Source organism: Ipomoea nil, unplaced genomic scaffold, assembly GCF_001879475.1.
Source record: "Ipomoea nil cultivar Tokyo-kokei standard unplaced genomic scaffold, Asagao_1.1 scaffold2779, whole genome shotgun sequence".
NCBI classification, from domain to species: domain Eukaryota; kingdom Viridiplantae; phylum Streptophyta; class Magnoliopsida; order Solanales; family Convolvulaceae; genus Ipomoea; species Ipomoea nil.
Window position 1 is genome coordinate 1134460 of NW_017619207.1, and position 17451 is coordinate 1151910.

The window sequence follows — 17451 nt, forward strand, 5'->3', positions numbered from 1 at the left end:
GTATGACATAGTAAAAATTTAAAAAACTATATTAAAAAACAAGAAATTATATCGTCTGTTTCCAATATATTCCATTCATCACCAAACAAGGCTTTACATGCTTTGAGCCACTTTTTTTTTTTTTTTTTTTTTTAATTTTGCATTGAATATTTCTGAAAAAAGTGGTCTACCTATTAAACAAATGATGTAATGCGAAACCCAAACAGTGCCCCCAGCTTTTAGCCACCCACTGCCCAGACTAACAGAAACTGTCAGGTGTGAAATCCCGGTTTTACCCCCTTCCGCTCTCTCTGTTACAGTACTTGATACTGAGCATAGGGAAACATCTGACATCCCAGCCCCCAGTACACCTCACCTCTTCTCCATTCTCTAGAGATGGAATGAATGAATATATATCACTGGGAGAAATTTTAACTGAGTTGAAGGTGACTTCTTATTATTCTCAAGTCTTAGTAAATACTTTCATCTGGCCGCCACCTTTTCTTTGTAATACTTTGTCTACGGACTTGAATTAATGTTATGACTTCCTTTCACACAAAAAAAAAAATAAAAATAAATACTTTCATCAATTTTCATATGGAAAATACTATTTGTACTCACAACTTTTAGTGCATCCTCATCAGTCATGCACTCATGCATTTTATATGATTTTTTAAGTGTCATTAAGAAAGAGATGAGGGCAAGAAAAAGGGAGAAAAAGAATAAGGTGAGAATAAAGTTAGAATTCAAATTACATTGTTTGGTAGGGAGGAATATAATTATTGGGAATGTGCAAGGGCAGATCCAGAAATCTTTTCCCGTGGGGGCGAAATATTAAAACTAACCAGATATTTTGAAAAAAAATGAAACACTCAGAGACCGAGTCATAAATATTGTTGAGTAGAGATGAAAAATCAAAATACATCAAGATAAAAAATATTTAAAACAAAATATAAAATATAATTAATTAAATAAAATAGTTTGAATGGAAAACACATTATAAATCACTCATCTCACTATTAATATTAAGAAAAAAAAAAAAAAAAGAAACACAGGGTCCGTTTACCAACAGAAAACTGTTCTCTGTTTTCTAATTTTTCAGTTTTCATTCTCTATTTTCCATTCTCTGTTTTTTGTTTAGAAAACTTGTTTATTAACTGAAAACTGTTCTCTGTTTTTTCTTTTCTAATTTTACAGTTTTCACTTAAAATTTAATTTAGATAATATTAATATTTTTTGAGCTAATATTTAAATTATATATTTTTGGATATATTCATTTGAATGACATGTATATGAATATATAACTTTTACTTTGAATTCTAATATATGTGAGATTTCAATATCCGATATTTGGACCGAACTTGTATTATGATGTAACATAATTAAAAATATTCAAACTAATAATCTATTGAGTTCAATCAAAATCTAAAACATTATATAGAGTTTAATTCTTAATTTTAATAATGTAAATAATGTCTAGCTTTAATAGGACGTTTGGTTGGAGGGAGGAATTATGTGGGAAAGGAATTGTAATTCCATGGGAGTTGAATTACTTGGAATAAAGTGGGAATTTAAATTTCACAGGGCGTTTGGGTGGACGGGGGGAATTATGTGGGAAAGGAATTGTAATTCTATGGGAGTTGAATTACTAGGAATAAAGTGGGAATTTAAATTCCAGTGTTTGGTTGACAGGAATAGAATTACTGGGAATTTCAATTCCAATGTTTGGTATACATGAGAATTGAAAGGGAATAAGTAGTATAAAGTCCAAAATGCCCATTGTTGTTGTTAAAAGGAAATATCAGACATTCATTTTAGGTTAAAAAAGAGAAGGGTAATTTTGTCTCATCAGTATTTTTTTTCTTCCTAAAATCTCAGGAATTAAAATACTAGGGGGGGGGGGGGGGGGGGCCTTGGGATTTTAATTCCGTGAAAATGGGGGAATTTCAATTCCATGGAATTGCAATTCCCTCCAACCAAACTACGGAATTTAATGGTCTTTGGAGTTATGTGGGAATTAAGTGGGAAGGGAATTTAAAATCCCTCCAACCAAACGCCCTGTCAGTGTTTGGTTGACATGAATAGAATTACTGGGAATTTCAATTCCAATGTTTGGTATACATGGGAATTGAAAGGGAATAAGTAGTATAAAGTCAAAAATGTCCATTATTGTTGTTAGACATTAATTTTAGGTTAAAAAACGAAGGGGTAATTTTGACTCATCACTACAAAATTTAATGGCCTTTGGAATTAGGTGGGAATTAAGTGGGAAGATAATTTAAAATCCCTCCAACCAAACACTCTGTAAAGTGTAAAAATAAATTATGTTTAAATAAGTAAAGTAAGTAGAAAAGATAAAAGATAGTGATAAGTAAAATAAGATGATAATGATTGTAATTATAGTAATGTGATTATAGTGACATAACTAAATAGATGATAGATGATTCTGTTTTCCATTTTGAAAACAGTTTTTAAGTGTGTTTCAATTTTTCAGAAATTTTCAGAAATTATTTTCAGTTTTCAAAATGGAAAACTGTATTAGTAAACATATTTTCTGTTTTTTATTTTCCAATTTCCGAAAATTTCCAGAAATTTCTAGTTAGTAACGGCCCCACAATGTTTACAAATAAAAATTCCAATTAGAATTCTCACTATTAATATTAAAAAAATATTAAAAATAAAATTTCATTCATCTCACTATTAATATTACAAAATGAAAAAAAAAAAAAAAAAAAAAAAAAAAAAAAAAAAGACAACCGTAGGATTCAAACTGCTAACCTTTCATACTTATAAGAAAATAATGGTCTTACTATCTAATCCAAACTAATAATGAGAATGGAAGAACTTGTATAAAGATTAAAACGTCCTTGTGTAACAATAATATTAGGGTGGGGGGCTCTTAGGGTTGGAGTTCAACCTTTGGAAGAATACTAATAATAAGAGTGTAAAGAAGTATTTTTCTATTTCATTTCCCCATTGAATTGCAATTCATGTGAGGGAGGATATGAATTACAATTCGGTAGAATTGCAATTCTCTCCAACCAAATACTGCAATTCGGATGGCCAAAGAATTATGTTGTAATTGAATTGCAACTACATCCAACCAAAGATCCCATTCAGACTTTGTTCTCCATTTTCTCTCACATGGCGGGCCTCACAAAAAAAACATAAATTGCAGAAGAAAAAAACCAAGTAAAAACTACTCTCTACATTTTTTTTTTTTTTTTTTTGAATACTATTGGCTCTAACTCTCTACATTTGTTAAAAACCAACCTTATATATAGTTTTGGAATAAGGTTCAAATTGGTCACTGAACGTAACCTGAAAGTGCAATTATGCCACTGAACGAAAAAAAAAAATGCAATTAGGCCACTGAACACTCTAAAAATGTGCAATTTCACCTGATAGCAGGTTACCCTCAATTTTAGCAGGTTATCTGCTTACGTGGCAGCTGAGTTGGCATTTTTAATAAATTTTAATTAATTTTTAATAAATTTTAATAATATATTTTTATTAATTTTTTTTTAAAAAAATAAAAACGACTTTGTTTTATTTTTTATTTAATTTTTTCCAATTTTTTATAAAATTTATTATTAAAATTAATTATTAAAAATTATTAAAAATGCCAACTAAGCTGCCACGTAAGCAGGTAACTTGCTAAAATTGATGGTAACCTGCTATCCGGTAAAATTGCATACGTTTGGAGAGTTCAGTGGCCTAATTGCACATTTTTTGAGTTCAATGGCCTAATTGCACTTTTTTTTTTCGTTCAGTGGCCTAATTGCATTTTCAGGTTACGTTCAGTGACCAATTTGAACCTTATTCCTATAGTTTTTTATTGTTCCAAGTTGTATTGAACACTTGTTTTAATGAAATTATGGTATTGATTTTCAATATATATATATATATATATATATAGTTTTTTATTGTTCCAAAAACTAGGAAAAAATGAAGTAGGAAAACTAGTTTTTTATTACTCCCCCTTTACAAATCTTGGATGTAAACAACTTTTTCTGAAAACAGAAAACATGTTTACTAACACAGTTTTCTATTTTGAAAACTGAAAATAATTTCTGAAAATTTCTGTAAAACTGGAACACACTTAAAAACTATTCGAAATGGAAAACAGAATCATCTATCATCTATTTAGTTATATGTCACTATAACCACATTACTATGATTATATTCATTATCATCTTGTTTTACTTATCACTATCTTTTATCTTTTCTACTTACTTTACTTATATTTAAACATAATTTATTTGTTTACACTTTAAAGTTATACATTATTTTTACATTATCAAAATTAAGAATTAAACTCTATATAATGTTTTAGATTTTGATTGAACTCAATAGATTATTAGTTCGAATATTTTTAATTATGTTATTCATAATACAAGTTCGGTCCAGATATCGGATATTGAAATCTCACATATATTAGAATTCAAAGTCAAAGTTGTATATTCACATACATGTCATTAAAATGAATACATTTAAAAAAAATATTTTAATTATTAGCTCAAAAAATATTAATATTATCTGAACTAAATTTTAGGTGAAAACCGAAAAATTAGAAAACAGAGAACAGTTTTTTGTTAGTAAACAAATTTTCTAAACAGAAAACAGATAATGAAAACAGAAAAATTAGAAAATAAAAAATAAAGAACAGTTTTCTGTTAGTAAACGGACCCTATAATTTTTTTGGATTTCATTTATGATATGAAAAGGAAATGCTTATATATGTTTGAAGTAGAGTTAAAACGTATGACTTCTTTTTTCTTAAAATGGTTTGTATATCAGTATATATATATATATATATATATATATATATATATATATATATATATATATATATATATATGCATACAAAATTTTACAATATCGAGAATATCGTGCTTATTACCCTAAATAAAATTGCATAGTAATTTTTTATTTTTACAAAAATAATAATACATTTATAGAATTACAGTGTTAAAATAATAATACATTTTAAAAATTTTCCATAATTATAATTTATATACATACAAATTAAAATAAAAATGGAAAAAAATAAACCTATTAAAACTAAAATGTAATATCTCTTATCTCATGTTTACTATTTATTGGTCAAACCAACTCTTTATTCATTGCTTATTTTTTCTTTAGTAATTTTTAATTATTTTTAAATTTAAATTTATTGTGTTTTGATAGTATTTTAATGTAATTTTTAAATATATAAATTTATATACTAATACTTAATTTAATATTATAAAAAATTAATTAAAAATAGCTTCAAGTCTTAATTGAATCAGACAAATAAATTGGATGGAGGAGGGAGTATTTTTATTTTTTATTTTTTATTTTTGGAAGGAGGGAGGGAGTATTAAACATATTACGGAGTAATATTTATGTAATTTGTTTGGATGAAAAAAAGATGGTGAGTAAAAGGTAGAAGGTGATGCCATTTGTGTCACCCCTATTCCCCCAAGCATTAATGATCTTTGCTACAATGGCCCTTGCTTCCTTCTTCAGGGCAGTAAAAGCTTGAGCTTCAACCAAACCGCCCCTCAAATCCCAAGAAAATCGAAGACCCATTGTCTTTATGGTCTGATCTTCAATGGGTATTCCGTAATCCTCGCTCCCATTTCAAAATTTCTCGTGAACTTCAAGGCTTCCTACGCTTCTTCTCCACTCCACTTCACAGGTTTTCTGTGTTTCCATGTGTCTGTCCTCAAGTCCGTTTTTCAATTTTGTCGTTTCTCACTTGTTTTTCCAAAAAATAATTTCTTTATTCTGGATAAACATGCATTTATTTATACTCATATTTTTTTTTTCTTATACCCAAATATTCTCCCTATTTATTTTAAACGAATATATGTTTTGGATTCACCAAAGAGGACAGCATTTTCAAAGGGTATGCAAAACTCTGTGAGTGTGTGTGGAAATGTGCCATTGTGGTGAAGTTGAATTGTTTGATTTCTTTTTGGTTTTTATTGTTGAATGGTTTTGTGTGTTTACTTTGTTGTAGGCGGATAGGGAAGAGTGGGCTTGAAACTTTTCGAGTGTTGTTGTTTATGAAAGGTACTGCTGCGTTTACATAATGCTTTGCTTTTTGGCTGTGTACTGTGTAGAGATTGAGGTTAGGCCCCGCTTGCTTTTTTTTTTTTTTTGGGGTTGCTTTTACATCTTTCTTGTGAAAACTAATGATTAATAGTTCTGTTTGGGTTTTCAATTATGGTGTGCTAATTTCTGGTGGTCCTGTATTTAATGGCCCGTCTTTTGCCCTGTTTTCTTTTTGTTGGAGTTGTTGGGTGTTCTGCATTTTCTTTAAATGTTTCTCTTCTTGGTTTGCAGAATCCATTTTAGTCTCTTCTCAACAAGAAAGTTTTTTATTGTGGTATAATATGAGTTTTTTATATTTATTTTTGTGAATTCCAGGTTGAAAAATAGCATACTTTGGTGAGTACAGTAAAGAAAATTGTTTGTGGGGTTCAAAAGTATCAATATCTTGAAGTGATGGATGGGCGGCGGCACTCTGTTGATATTCCCATATCAAGAACACTGGTTGCACTTAGAAGAGTTAAGTCTCTTAGAGATCCCTCAACTAATTCAATGGGGAAATTCTCTGCATTCCTTGAAAATTTGAATTGGGAAACAAATTCAAGTAATGGGATTAGTTTAGGATTTGAGAAAAATGACAATGCTTTATTCACGAGGAATGAGGCTTATTATCCTGGTGCTAAGGACCCAGATTGTGGTGTAAGGAAACCCAACTCAAAATTGGAATCACATGAAACTGCAGGATGGGTTGAGAATGGAGGCAGTAATGGTATCATTCATGCTGAACGACCCAACTTTGATCACTCAACCAAGGTTGTTGCAGAAAAAAACAAATCTCCGAGTGAAAGATATTGTAGAGTAGTCAGAAAGCAAGGTTTGGAATTGGCTTGCGTAGCATCTTCAAATGACTGTGGTGAAGGCGTGGGTTCATGTAACGAAAGGAATGAAGAGTCAGTGCGGGTTGCAAATCCGCCAAAGAAGAAAAGTAAATATAGAAATCAATACAGATCATCTAGACCAGCAGTTGATAATGTTATGAATCAGCTAGGCAGTCCTCAGTTTTCTGCAAATGGTGCTTTGGAAGGGTACCGTCATGTGATGCCACAGTATGATAGTGAAGATTTCGATATTGTTGACTCTGTTAACCATGGATGTGGGATTAGCTCCTGCTGGTTGGGGACCCCACGGCTTAGAGGATCCAATCTTCTTCCAGATGTGGAAGAGCAGCCACTTCTTTCTGGGGATGGAGGTGAAACTCTCTTTGCTGGAGAAAGAAGATGCTGGGAGCTTTACAGCAATGGGGTTACTTCCATTTCAGAAAGTAGAAATGTGTATCAAAAGTTCAGACCAAAATTATTCAGTGAATTGGTAGGGCAAAGTGTAGTAGCAAGGTCCCTTTTGAATACAATCTCAACCGGACGAATACATCCCTTCTACCTTTTTCATGGTCCACGTGGTACTGGAAAAACATCGGCATCAAGAATCTTTGCGGCTGCATTAAACTGTCTTTCTTCAGATGCCGAAAAACCATGTGGCCTGTGCCTAGAATGTGTTCTCTTCTTCTCTGGAAGGAATAAGGATGTGATAGAAGTAGATTGCTTGAAAATCAATAAAATGGAAAGGATTAGATCACTTATGAAGAGTGCAGGGATCCCTCCCCTCTCTTCCCGATTTAAGACTTTTATTTTTGATGAGTGTCAACTATTGCGAGAAGAAACATGGGGAACTATTTTGAGTAGCCTTGATGAGCTATCTCGACATGTTATCTTCATAATGATTACCCCGGATCTTGATAAACTGCCCCGCACTGCAGTGTCACGGTCACAGAAATACCATTTTCCTAAAATTAAAGACATTGATATTGCAAACCATTTGGGGAAAATCTGTGCAGAAGAAGGAGGTGAATTTGATCAGGATGCTTTAGAGTTCATTGCTTGCAAATCAAATGGTTCACTTCGTGATGGGGAGATGATGCTTGAGCAGCTCAGTTTGCTTGGTAAAAGAATTTCAATGCCATTAGTTTACGAGCTAGTATGTGTTCATTATTTATTTATTTTTTGTGTTATACTTTCTTTGATTTTTGCAGATATTGTTATTCAAAAATACTAAACTGATTTCATCTTTTGTCCGGTGCAGATTGGAGCCGTCTCTGATGATGAATTAGTGGAGTTACTACATCTGGCATTGTCATCTGATACTTGTAATACAGTGAAAAGAGCCAGAGAGCTCATGAGATCGCGGATAGATCCCATGCAATTGATATCACAGTTGGCAAATCTCATAATGGATATTCTTGCTGGAAAGAGGGTTCTTGGTGGACGCTTTTGTATGTCTCTAATTCTCATCACTATTCATTCTGTTGCACTCTGATACTATGATTCTATGAATTGATGTTCCACGTGTACGAGAGGTGAAAAGCTTTTAGTGATATTTATCTTTACATCACAGAATGTTTTTTTGGAAATGGCATTCAGTGGGACGAAGTTAGGGGTGAAAGAAGGGGGTGGGGTATAAAATGACAATTCTATCCATGGTCTTAATGCCAATTGGAAGTAAAATGTAGTGGAGGACTTAATTCTTAGGATTTGAAGTGGTCGATTTTAAGGTTGATAATGGTGATGTCACAATACTCTGACGACTAATTGTGGCATTAACTCTATTAGGAAGCTATTAGCCACTTTTTGTTACTTCATAGGACATAGTTTCTCCTTTGGTATTAACTTATTTTAGACTAATTCCAATTATGGCCTCTTGAGTATATTAGTACTTCCACTTTTTTGCTTGTCTTGCGAAATGGACAGTGTTGGACAATGTTGGGTTCTCTCTATAAATTCTCTGTTAAAATTGGATGAAAAAGAAACAAGTATAATCCTTGGGGGCATTTTTGTCATCCATTTCTTAATTCCCTTTGATCTATCATTTGGCTCACTCCTTTGTAGGAGAAAAGTGCTATTGTTTGAATAAAAGAAAATATTATATTTTATTTCTTACTTTTGACTTTTATGTATAACCTTTTGCTATAGCCTATAGGGAAGAAGACAGCAGGAGAAATATTTAAGGAATTGAATGGTAAAAAATGCCAACAAGTAGTTCCATTTTAGGTATTGTTTTAAACCAAAAAAGTGCCATATCGCAGCGGGGAGGGGGGATTGGCCTGCCCTTCCTGGTTTTATTAATGAAATTGATACGAATCATGAGGAAACATAAGAGTATAAGACCTGACCTCCTTTCGTGTTTGCAAAAATTATCCAAAAAAAAAAAAAGATTTAAGGAAAATTCCATAGTTTCAAGATACAATAAATTCTGTGTGTTTAAATAAGGAAGCTGTTTGATCTAGTGTTAGTTTTACTCTTTTTTGTTTGCTTTGTTCTTTTTCTTATGAGACTGCATTTTTCACTTTGGTTTTCCACCCTGATCGCCACAGCTGAAGCTAGCACACAGCAACTAAGTCATGCCCTGAAAATACTTTCTGAAACGGAGAAACAATTGAGGATGTCAAAGAGTCAGACCACTTGGCTGACTGCTGCTCTTCTGCAGCTAAGCTCCGTGGGTTCTTCAATGGATCCCAATGAAGCAAGGTTATGCAGTAGAACAGAATACCCACAAGGTGAATATGATTGAATAAACATAGAATGCTTCTTTATGCTTTGTTTACAGAACAAAGCAGACCATTATCTTCAACCAATTAATTAAAGTGATTTCTTAATCCAATTTTGTCAGATTTAGATGGTAATTTTTGCAGCACATCCTCAACTGGTGAGAGTTTGAAGCACGTTGCAAATTGTGCATGTGAGAGCAGTGAATCCTGTCAAGTGAGGATGCAGAATGATGAAGAAACTTTGACATCCATATGGAGTAAAGCTATTGCAAAGTGTGAATCCCATTCATTAAAAAACTTTTTGCAGAGACGGGGAATTTTGTCATCAATTTGTCTTAAGCAAGGTGGGCTTTTATTGTACCCAATTTTGAACATGTTTGATATCTCGTGTTCTTTGACACATGATATTTGAACGATTCTTCTCATCGTATCACATCGTCAAAGTGCTTTTCCCAATCTAACCTCATAGTTCTATGGCCTCATTTAGTTTTTTGGTTTTCTTTTTATTGTTACTGTAACTTGATAATGTCATGCTTGTGCAACATACTTGAGAGTTGTCGGTATAGTTTTACAGTGAATTATATTTTGTGACTGTTAAATAGGATGCTGATAAGGATATCCTTGTGGATTGGTTATGTCCTCTTTCATTCAAGTAAAAACTAAGACATTTTAGTGTTTCTATTTTTTGGGGTGACGAGGGAAATCCGCAACCACTACTTGAGGGTGTGCACTGGGTAAATCCCGCCTTGTGATCCTAACCGGCAAAGGACCACAAGGAGGTAAACCAGCCTAGGTTGCCCATAGCTGACCGGTTCAAACCAAGAAGGCTGGGATTTGAACTCGTGACCTTGTGGTTACAAGTTTGTAATTTTGTATCCTTAGCCATCTTAGATGGGGTTACCCCCCATTTTAGTGTTTCTATTGATATTAAGAAGTGTGGTCGAGCGGCATAGCTGTGGCCCCTCAAATGAGAGGTCTTAGGTTCAAACCCTAGAGATACTACTTTTTAATGGAATTTGTGAAATCACCAAGTGCTCACCCGTTGACCGTTAGGTCATGAATTTGAGTGCTAGAACAAATCTTTCTTAGAATGTAAAGGTTCTGCATGTCTTCCTTTCCCAAACCCAGCTATGTGTGAGACCTTGCACTTATAGTATGCCTGAGTTGAATTGGCATTAAGAAACACATATTTGTTCTTTTTCCCTTTCCCATCTGCTTTGGATATTTAACAAAATGCTTTATTGATGCTCCTCTGTCTTGCATTCAGGTTTAGCGGTTGCTGAACTGAAGTTTTCTCACCCTGATTATGTATCGAAGGCTGAGAAATCATGGAAGTCGATAGCAAATGCACTTCAGCAGACACTTTGTTGCAATGTAGAGATAAGAATCAATCTCATGAATGGTGCTTTTCCAAGAAAGCATGCGAGAGTGAACAAGCTGTCTTTTAGCCTGTTCGGTTGTTCACGTAAGAAGAACCACAAATCAGAAATTTCTGAATCTGGAAGTGATCCATCAGAGGTCTCTGATTTTGCTTCTAAAAGAATTATTAAAATGGATAAAGTGAATGACGCATGTTCTTCTGAGTGTGTTTCTCAAACTCAACAGAAAGCAACAGTAAGAACTATAAGAAACAATGACGGAAATGCTCTAACCATTGGAATGGTAAATGCGGACTGGACAGACAGCATGCAATTGCAGCACTGCTTAGAAGGCGATTGCTTTAACAAGGGAAGTAATCGTGGGTGCAAAGATTTTCTTGCATTGGAGCCAGAAAAAAATCATGGCTGCTTTCCAAGTGTGAAGCATCTAAAGAGATCATACTCATCGAATGAATCTCGTTCGATTTGTCCCTTGGGTCAGCAATCAGGCAATTGGGCTTTATCGATCCCTAACAAAACTTCTGAAACACACTTCTGTGCCAGTGATCCTCACATCACTTGCAGCAGGCCAATTAACTGCTGCTCAGGAAATATAGAGATGTAAGTTTTTTCTTCTGTCCTAAAATTATCACAATATTATTTTAGTATTGGATTTGTACTTGGTGTGATTATTGTTTTTCATTATAAACTTTTCATGTCATAATAAGTGTTAGGATCAAGCATTTACCACGCCAACAACTATAGTTAGTAGCGAAAGCGCAACTTTATTTCCTTTTATGCCTCCACATTTTCAAGAGGCAGGGTTTCTGGACTTGACCCTTCACCGGCCTCCACCCAATAATCCCCTCCCTAGCCGCCAATTGCTGGACTTGGCCCGTTACAGGCCTCTGCCCAATAATTCCCTCTCCCAACACCTGCCACTCTAAACTGTTCTTGCTGGTATTCGAACCTGTAACCAATTGCTGGACTTGGCCCTTCACCGGCCTCCGCCCATTTGCCCAACAATAAGGAAATTGTCTATAGATCATTTTTCATATCATAACACGAGCTTCTCTGGGCACACTTTTGCCACTGATTTTTGCATTATTGATGATGTCGTTTATTGCTAGTAGTGCTAGTACCTTCCTCCTCGTAAATTCCCATGTCCACATTAGATGTTAACCTGTGCCTCTCTCTATTCTATTCAGCAGTTCTAGGTCATCAAAGTTTCACTGCTGGAGGACTGTTGTTTCACCTTTCAAGAAGGTAATTGTGGTTTCCACGCACAACATATCTTCTTAGTTCTTACCGAACCAGCAACTTTTATATATAGTTAACGTGTCTATCTTTGACTTAAAGAATACTTGAGATATGAAGTGATGGCGTGTAAATATGCAGGCTTTGAGATTGAAGCGTCAACCCGAAAACTCACATATGCAGTTGGTCATGCCTTGCGCCCCCGCAACATGAACTGCAGTCTACAGGCTATTGGAGATTCATATTTAACATACTTTAATTTGTAAGTATATAATTTGCTTGAATGAAGCTTAGAGGAGTCTGAAAGAAAGTTGATGAAATGAGATTTGTATACATGAAGCCCTCTCAGAACATATGGAAGGGAAAATGGGTAACTAATGAAATTGTGCAATGAATATGGTTCTTTTGCTTCAATTCTCCTTTGTTGGTAATATGAATTATTTGGCCAAACATGGTTCTTAGGAGGCATGGTTTTAGGTATTTGAGGAATTCAAGTTCCTTTGATTTTTTTTTTTTCATGAACCAAACAAAGCATAATTCTATTTTCCTCCACTTTTAGGAATTCTAGTTCCTTGAAAAATATTTATGTGCTTTTTTCTGTTTATAGGGTGTGTTTCGTTCATAGGTTTAGCTATTAGGAATGAGAATCAAAGTCATTGTTATTGTTTGGTTGACATGTTTTTAGAACATTACTATGAGATTTGATTACCCCTTTAATTAGAAAACTCATCCTTTAATAAAATAAAGGTTTCATTTCATTATTCTTTCTCATAATTGGTAATTTGATTTTTAAGTTTGGATTAGTACTTTTAGATTTTTTTTAATTTTATTTTGTTCATATTGGTTCTTTGGATGTCTTGATTTTTTGTTCTTGTATGTTTAAAACCTTTATTCTCATTATAGGATCATACATAACGAAACAACAATATTGGTAATTATTCCAATTCCACCTTACTAATATTTTTACCAAAATCTATTATCATTACTAAGTATTTGATTCTCATGTGTGAACCCACCTCATGTGTGGGTAAACTTAACAAGGAACAAACTAATTTAAGTTATAAGAGAGAACACATGGTGTGTTTGGTTCATGGGTTTAAACATTAGGAATGAGAATCAAAATTATAGTTAGTGTTTGGTTGACAACTTTTTAAACACAACTATGAGATTTGATTACCCCTTCAATTAAAAACTTAATTCTCTATTTAAAAATGTATCATTCTATCTTATTTGTAATATGATTTTTAATTTTGAATTAGTGTTTTTAGATTTTTGTTTAGATTTTCTTTTTTTTTTTTTGTTTATATTGGTGTTTTGGATATCATTATATTAGGATCAATCTTGATTTTTTATTTTTGTATTTTTAAAATCTTTATTCTATTATAGGACCATACATAACTAAATATCAATATTAGTAATCAATCCAATTTCACCATACTATCAAACATGAAAAATACTTTGACCAAAACCCATACCATTATTAAATATTTAATATTTTAATTCACATTCTGATTTCGATTTCTATGTGCAAACCAAACACAACCACACTGATTAAAGAAAAACAACAAAGAAGATAAAATTTCCAATAATGTCAAGTAACAATGACAATATATTATCTTTAGAATGTCAGGAAGGGATGGAGTTTTAGCAAACACAAATAGGATTTATTAGAAAAATTAGTACATACTTCTCCATCTAACAGAAAGTGAAGGAAACACACAAATCTTCAAAGTTCAAACCAACTACTCCATCAATATTCTTCAATTTTGTGCTGCAATTTGCACATGATCCATCTGTGCAAGTATGTCAAAGATGAGGCAAAATTTTTATTAGTAAATACTATGTAAAAATGAAATAATACATGAATAAAGTAATCATACCGTCACTAATTCATAAAATCAGCATTTGTCCATAACTCTTCGGTGTGCTCTCATTAAATAAATTTTCATTTTCACGTACATCCCATCTTTGACATCATTGAGGAACCCATAATAAACTAATCTCCATTTATCACTGAGCACCAATGAGACCACAAGTCCCCAAAAGCTGACAGAGAACCCAATCACCACAGATATGTAAAATTCCCGATCTACAAGACTCTCATCTCCTTCTTGATAGTCATTATTTTTGCCATGTTGAGGAACATCTGTGGAACACTTGGGAAGTGGGTCCCCACATAAGCCGCTATTTTCAGCATAGGATGAAGCATTGAAAGTTTGTAGTTGAGTGCCCTTGGGAATTTTACCGGACAAGAAGTTGTTTGATAGGTCAAGAACCCCAAGAAAATTCAATAGCGCAAGACCAGTTGGAATTTCACCTGAGAGTTGATTCCTGGATAGATCAAGGGATTCTAACTTTTCCATCTCATAAATTGATGGAAATATTTTACCAGTCAAATGGTTTCTTGAAAGGTTCAGGGAGAGTAATTCCCTGAGAGCATAAAGTTCTTTTGGGATATCTCCAATCAATTGATTGCTTGAAAGATCAATGCAATACAAGAATCCTAATTGCTTGTCGTACTTTGAGTCCTTGTTTTTCCATTGAACAAAAACATTGTCCATGTAGAAGCGAGGATAATCATTATCTCCCGTGATAGTAAAGTAGGAGATTTCAATGCTTCCAATGGGAGTACTCTGAATCAGAGTAGTAAAATTGTTAAAGCAGCGCGGGATTCTCCCTGTCACCTTGTTTTGAGAGAGATCCAAGAGGTGGACATTCCTAAGGTGACACAAACTTTTAGGCATGCTTCCATTAAAGTTGTTATTGCGCAGGCTAATAATGGTCAAATTAGTTAGATGGCTTCCTATCCATGATGGGATTGTACCAGTAAACTTATTTCCTCCGAGATCCATAATTCTCAAGGATGTACAATTTTGAAATGAGGAAGGCAATTCCCCATTGAAGTAGTTGTTACGCAAATGCAATGATTGAAGCTGAGGCAGGGAGCCTAAAGAGTGCGGAACTTCTCCAAAGAAATCATTATTCGCCAAATTAATAATGGCCAGATTTGAAATGTTGCTATTCCAACAATCAGGAACCTTACCAGAGAAATGATTATACGAAAGGTCAATACATAAAGTATTCTGGGTAATAATTGAGCACAAGAAAGAAATTGACCCAACAAAGTTATTATTCGAGAGATTAAGTATTAAAAAATCTCCAACGAATGTGGATATGGGACCCCAAAATTTGTTGTAGCTAAGATCTATGAGTGAAAAAGGAGAAAGCTTGTTGGATAAATCAGGCAATTTCCCATCAATGTTGTTGTGAGATAAATTCAAGTATCTAAGTTTGGGGGAGATGATGAGGTCCCAAAACCAATTGGGTATTGTATCAGAAATATTAGCAGAGGAGAGATCAAGCTCTGAAAACCAACTTTGATTTCTCAGCCAATTTGGGAATTTAGGCCCAACTTTACAATTTCCTATCACCATAGAGTTTAAGGTATGAAAAGGAGGAACCCAATCATCACTGAAGTTGAATGACAATCCTGGGTTTAGAGATAAATCCATCTTTTGGATGCTGGTAAGGTTCCTAAAGTGGGCTTCACTAATAACTCCTCCCAAAAAGTTGGACCTTAAATTCAATACTTGAAGCTTTGATAGCTTCCCTATGGTCTCTGATAACCCCCCTTGTATTAGATTCCCACTCAGATTCAACACTCTCAATGACAAAAAATCTGATAAATCTGGAAATGGCCCTGTGATCAGATTGAAGGATAAATCTAGTTTCACAAGATTACTTGCTTTTCCAAAACCTTTGGTGTGGTCTTGAAACACACTACCAAAATTGTTAATGGCTAAATCTAATTGCTCAAGGCTTGAAGGCAATAGAGGTGGCAAATACCCAGTCACCAGGTTTTGCCTTGCATGCAATTCTCTCAAGGATTCAAATCTAGTGCTCATATTTGCAGGGAGTGTGCCAGTTAGTTCATTCCCAGACAACCCCAAAACCTGTAATGACTTCCCAGCTGCACCCCTTGCCAACTTCTCAAGAAGCTCACCAATGGTTTCATTTAGTCCATTATAAGATAATGAGAGAACTCTTAGATTTGTGAGGTTCCCAAGATGGGGAGGAATAGCACCAGCAAAGTTGGCATTATGGAGATTCAAAACTCTTAATCTTTGGAAGGACCCAATGAATTCCGGGACTGAACTCCATTGGAATTCATTGTAACTTAGGTCTAGATAACTCAAATGCTCGAGTTTAAGCAGAGATGAACTAACCTTGGGAGCACTCAGGTAGTGATGGGTACTTGAATTGCCATGGAGATCGAGACTAATAACGTGGCCCGTGGCGTTGTTACAGCGAACACCCCACCATTTGCAGCACTCTTTATGAGTTCCCCAAGAAGACAGCATGCCATTGTCTTCCATAATGCTTTGCTTGAAAGCCAGAAGTGCTTGCCTCTCGGTTTCAATACAGCTTATAATGTTTTGGGCACCAACTCCTTTTGTGAAAGGAGAAGGAGACGACAAGTGCAGAAATGTTATTACAAGGCCAAGCATTATTCTGATATGCATTTTTGAGACCATTATATTATATTATATGAAGATTTAGTTTGTTGCATTGTGCTGATGAACAAACTAAACTCTAATATATATATATATATACTCCATGAAAATACTTTCTCTAGCTTAGCATGCAGATTTCAAGTGTCAACTTAATTGTGCGTGGGGGCAGGCATTCAAAGAACACTGAATCTTGACTCTTGAATCTTAATTCAATCTAGAATCTTGAATAGACTGAGTCATGACTCTTGAATCATCTTGCAACTTGTCCAATGTAGGATTTAAATCAAATGCTAGTGTGCAAGAGATTTGTTCACTCCGTCAGAGCATTTTTTGCGAGAGATCTGTCCACTTTGGACATATCCTTACATTGTCACTGCCAAGATTCGAACCTACCTTGATTTCTTCTCCAGCTGAATCAGTGAGTTAACCCGTGCTGTGCGGGCGCAACTTGTCCAAGTTGTACATATCTTTGGGTGTTTTTTGGTCACTCTTACAAAACTGGAAATGGAAGGATGTACTGTGATATCAAATTAAAAAATATATTGTGTTTCAAACTTTCAATTAATAAAAGTGTTAAACTAATAATGAGAGTGCAAATTTATTATTTATACTAGTAAAATATGACATATTATGTGATTAATAAATTTCTAATAAAAATCAAGTAAAACTATAAAGATAAAAAGTAATTTTCATTTCTCGGTTAATG

General features: G+C 33.9%; 2 protein-coding genes and 1 long non-coding RNA gene across 12 annotated transcripts; 1 reads left to right on the forward strand and 2 right to left on the reverse strand.

The window, feature by feature from the left end:
- The first annotated feature begins 5405 nt into the window (after positions 1-5405).
- Positions 5406-12699, forward strand: LOC109157243 (protein STICHEL-like 2). Of its 10 annotated transcripts, none has more exons than XM_019305145.1 (9): positions 5406-5662; positions 5987-6097; positions 6397-8049; positions 8155-8344; positions 9443-9625; positions 9739-9960; positions 10884-11595; positions 12183-12240; positions 12373-12699. In XM_019305145.1, exons 3-9 carry the CDS (start codon positions 6475-6477, stop codon positions 12442-12444), a joined length of 3012 nt encoding a protein of 1003 aa, XP_019160690.1. In that variant the 5' UTR covers positions 5406-5662; positions 5987-6097; positions 6397-6474; the 3' UTR covers positions 12445-12699. The 10 variants fall into 10 exon arrangements, with proteins under 10 accessions (XP_019160690.1, XP_019160689.1, XP_019160698.1 ...); XM_019305144.1 differs by having other exon boundaries at positions 5987-6039; XM_019305153.1 differs by having other exon boundaries at positions 5987-6039; positions 12186-12240.
- A 403-nt stretch (positions 12700-13102) lies between these two features.
- On the reverse strand, positions 13103-13703 carry LOC109157344. Its single transcript, XR_002050218.1, has 2 exons — positions 13665-13703; positions 13103-13181 (listed from the first exon to the last, which is right to left on the reverse strand). It is a non-coding gene; the product is annotated as an uncharacterized LOC109157344 (long non-coding RNA).
- Positions 13704-14129: 426 nt separating this feature from the next.
- Positions 14130-16766, reverse strand: LOC109157270 (LRR receptor-like serine/threonine-protein kinase GSO2). Its single transcript, XM_019305171.1, has one exon. The coding sequence runs from the start codon at positions 16764-16766 to the stop codon at positions 14130-14132; it is 2637 nt and encodes an 878-aa protein (XP_019160716.1).
- Positions 16767-17451: the final 685 nt, after the last annotated feature.

Coding starts and splice junctions, on each gene's coding strand:
- LOC109157243 (XM_019305145.1), top strand. CDS start 6,475: ATGGATGGGCGGCGGCACTCTGTTGATATTCCCATATCAAGAACACTG. Junction 9,626..9,738: donor TAGAACAGAATACCCACAAG/GTGAATATGATT, acceptor CAATTTTGTCAG/ATTTAGATGGTAATTTTTGC. Junction 11,596..12,182: donor TGCTCAGGAAATATAGAGAT/GTAAGTTTTTTC, acceptor TATTCTATTCAG/CAGTTCTAGGTCATCAAAGT.
- LOC109157270 (XM_019305171.1), bottom strand. CDS start 16,766: ATGGTCTCAAAAATGCATATCAGAATAATGCTTGGCCTTGTAATAACA.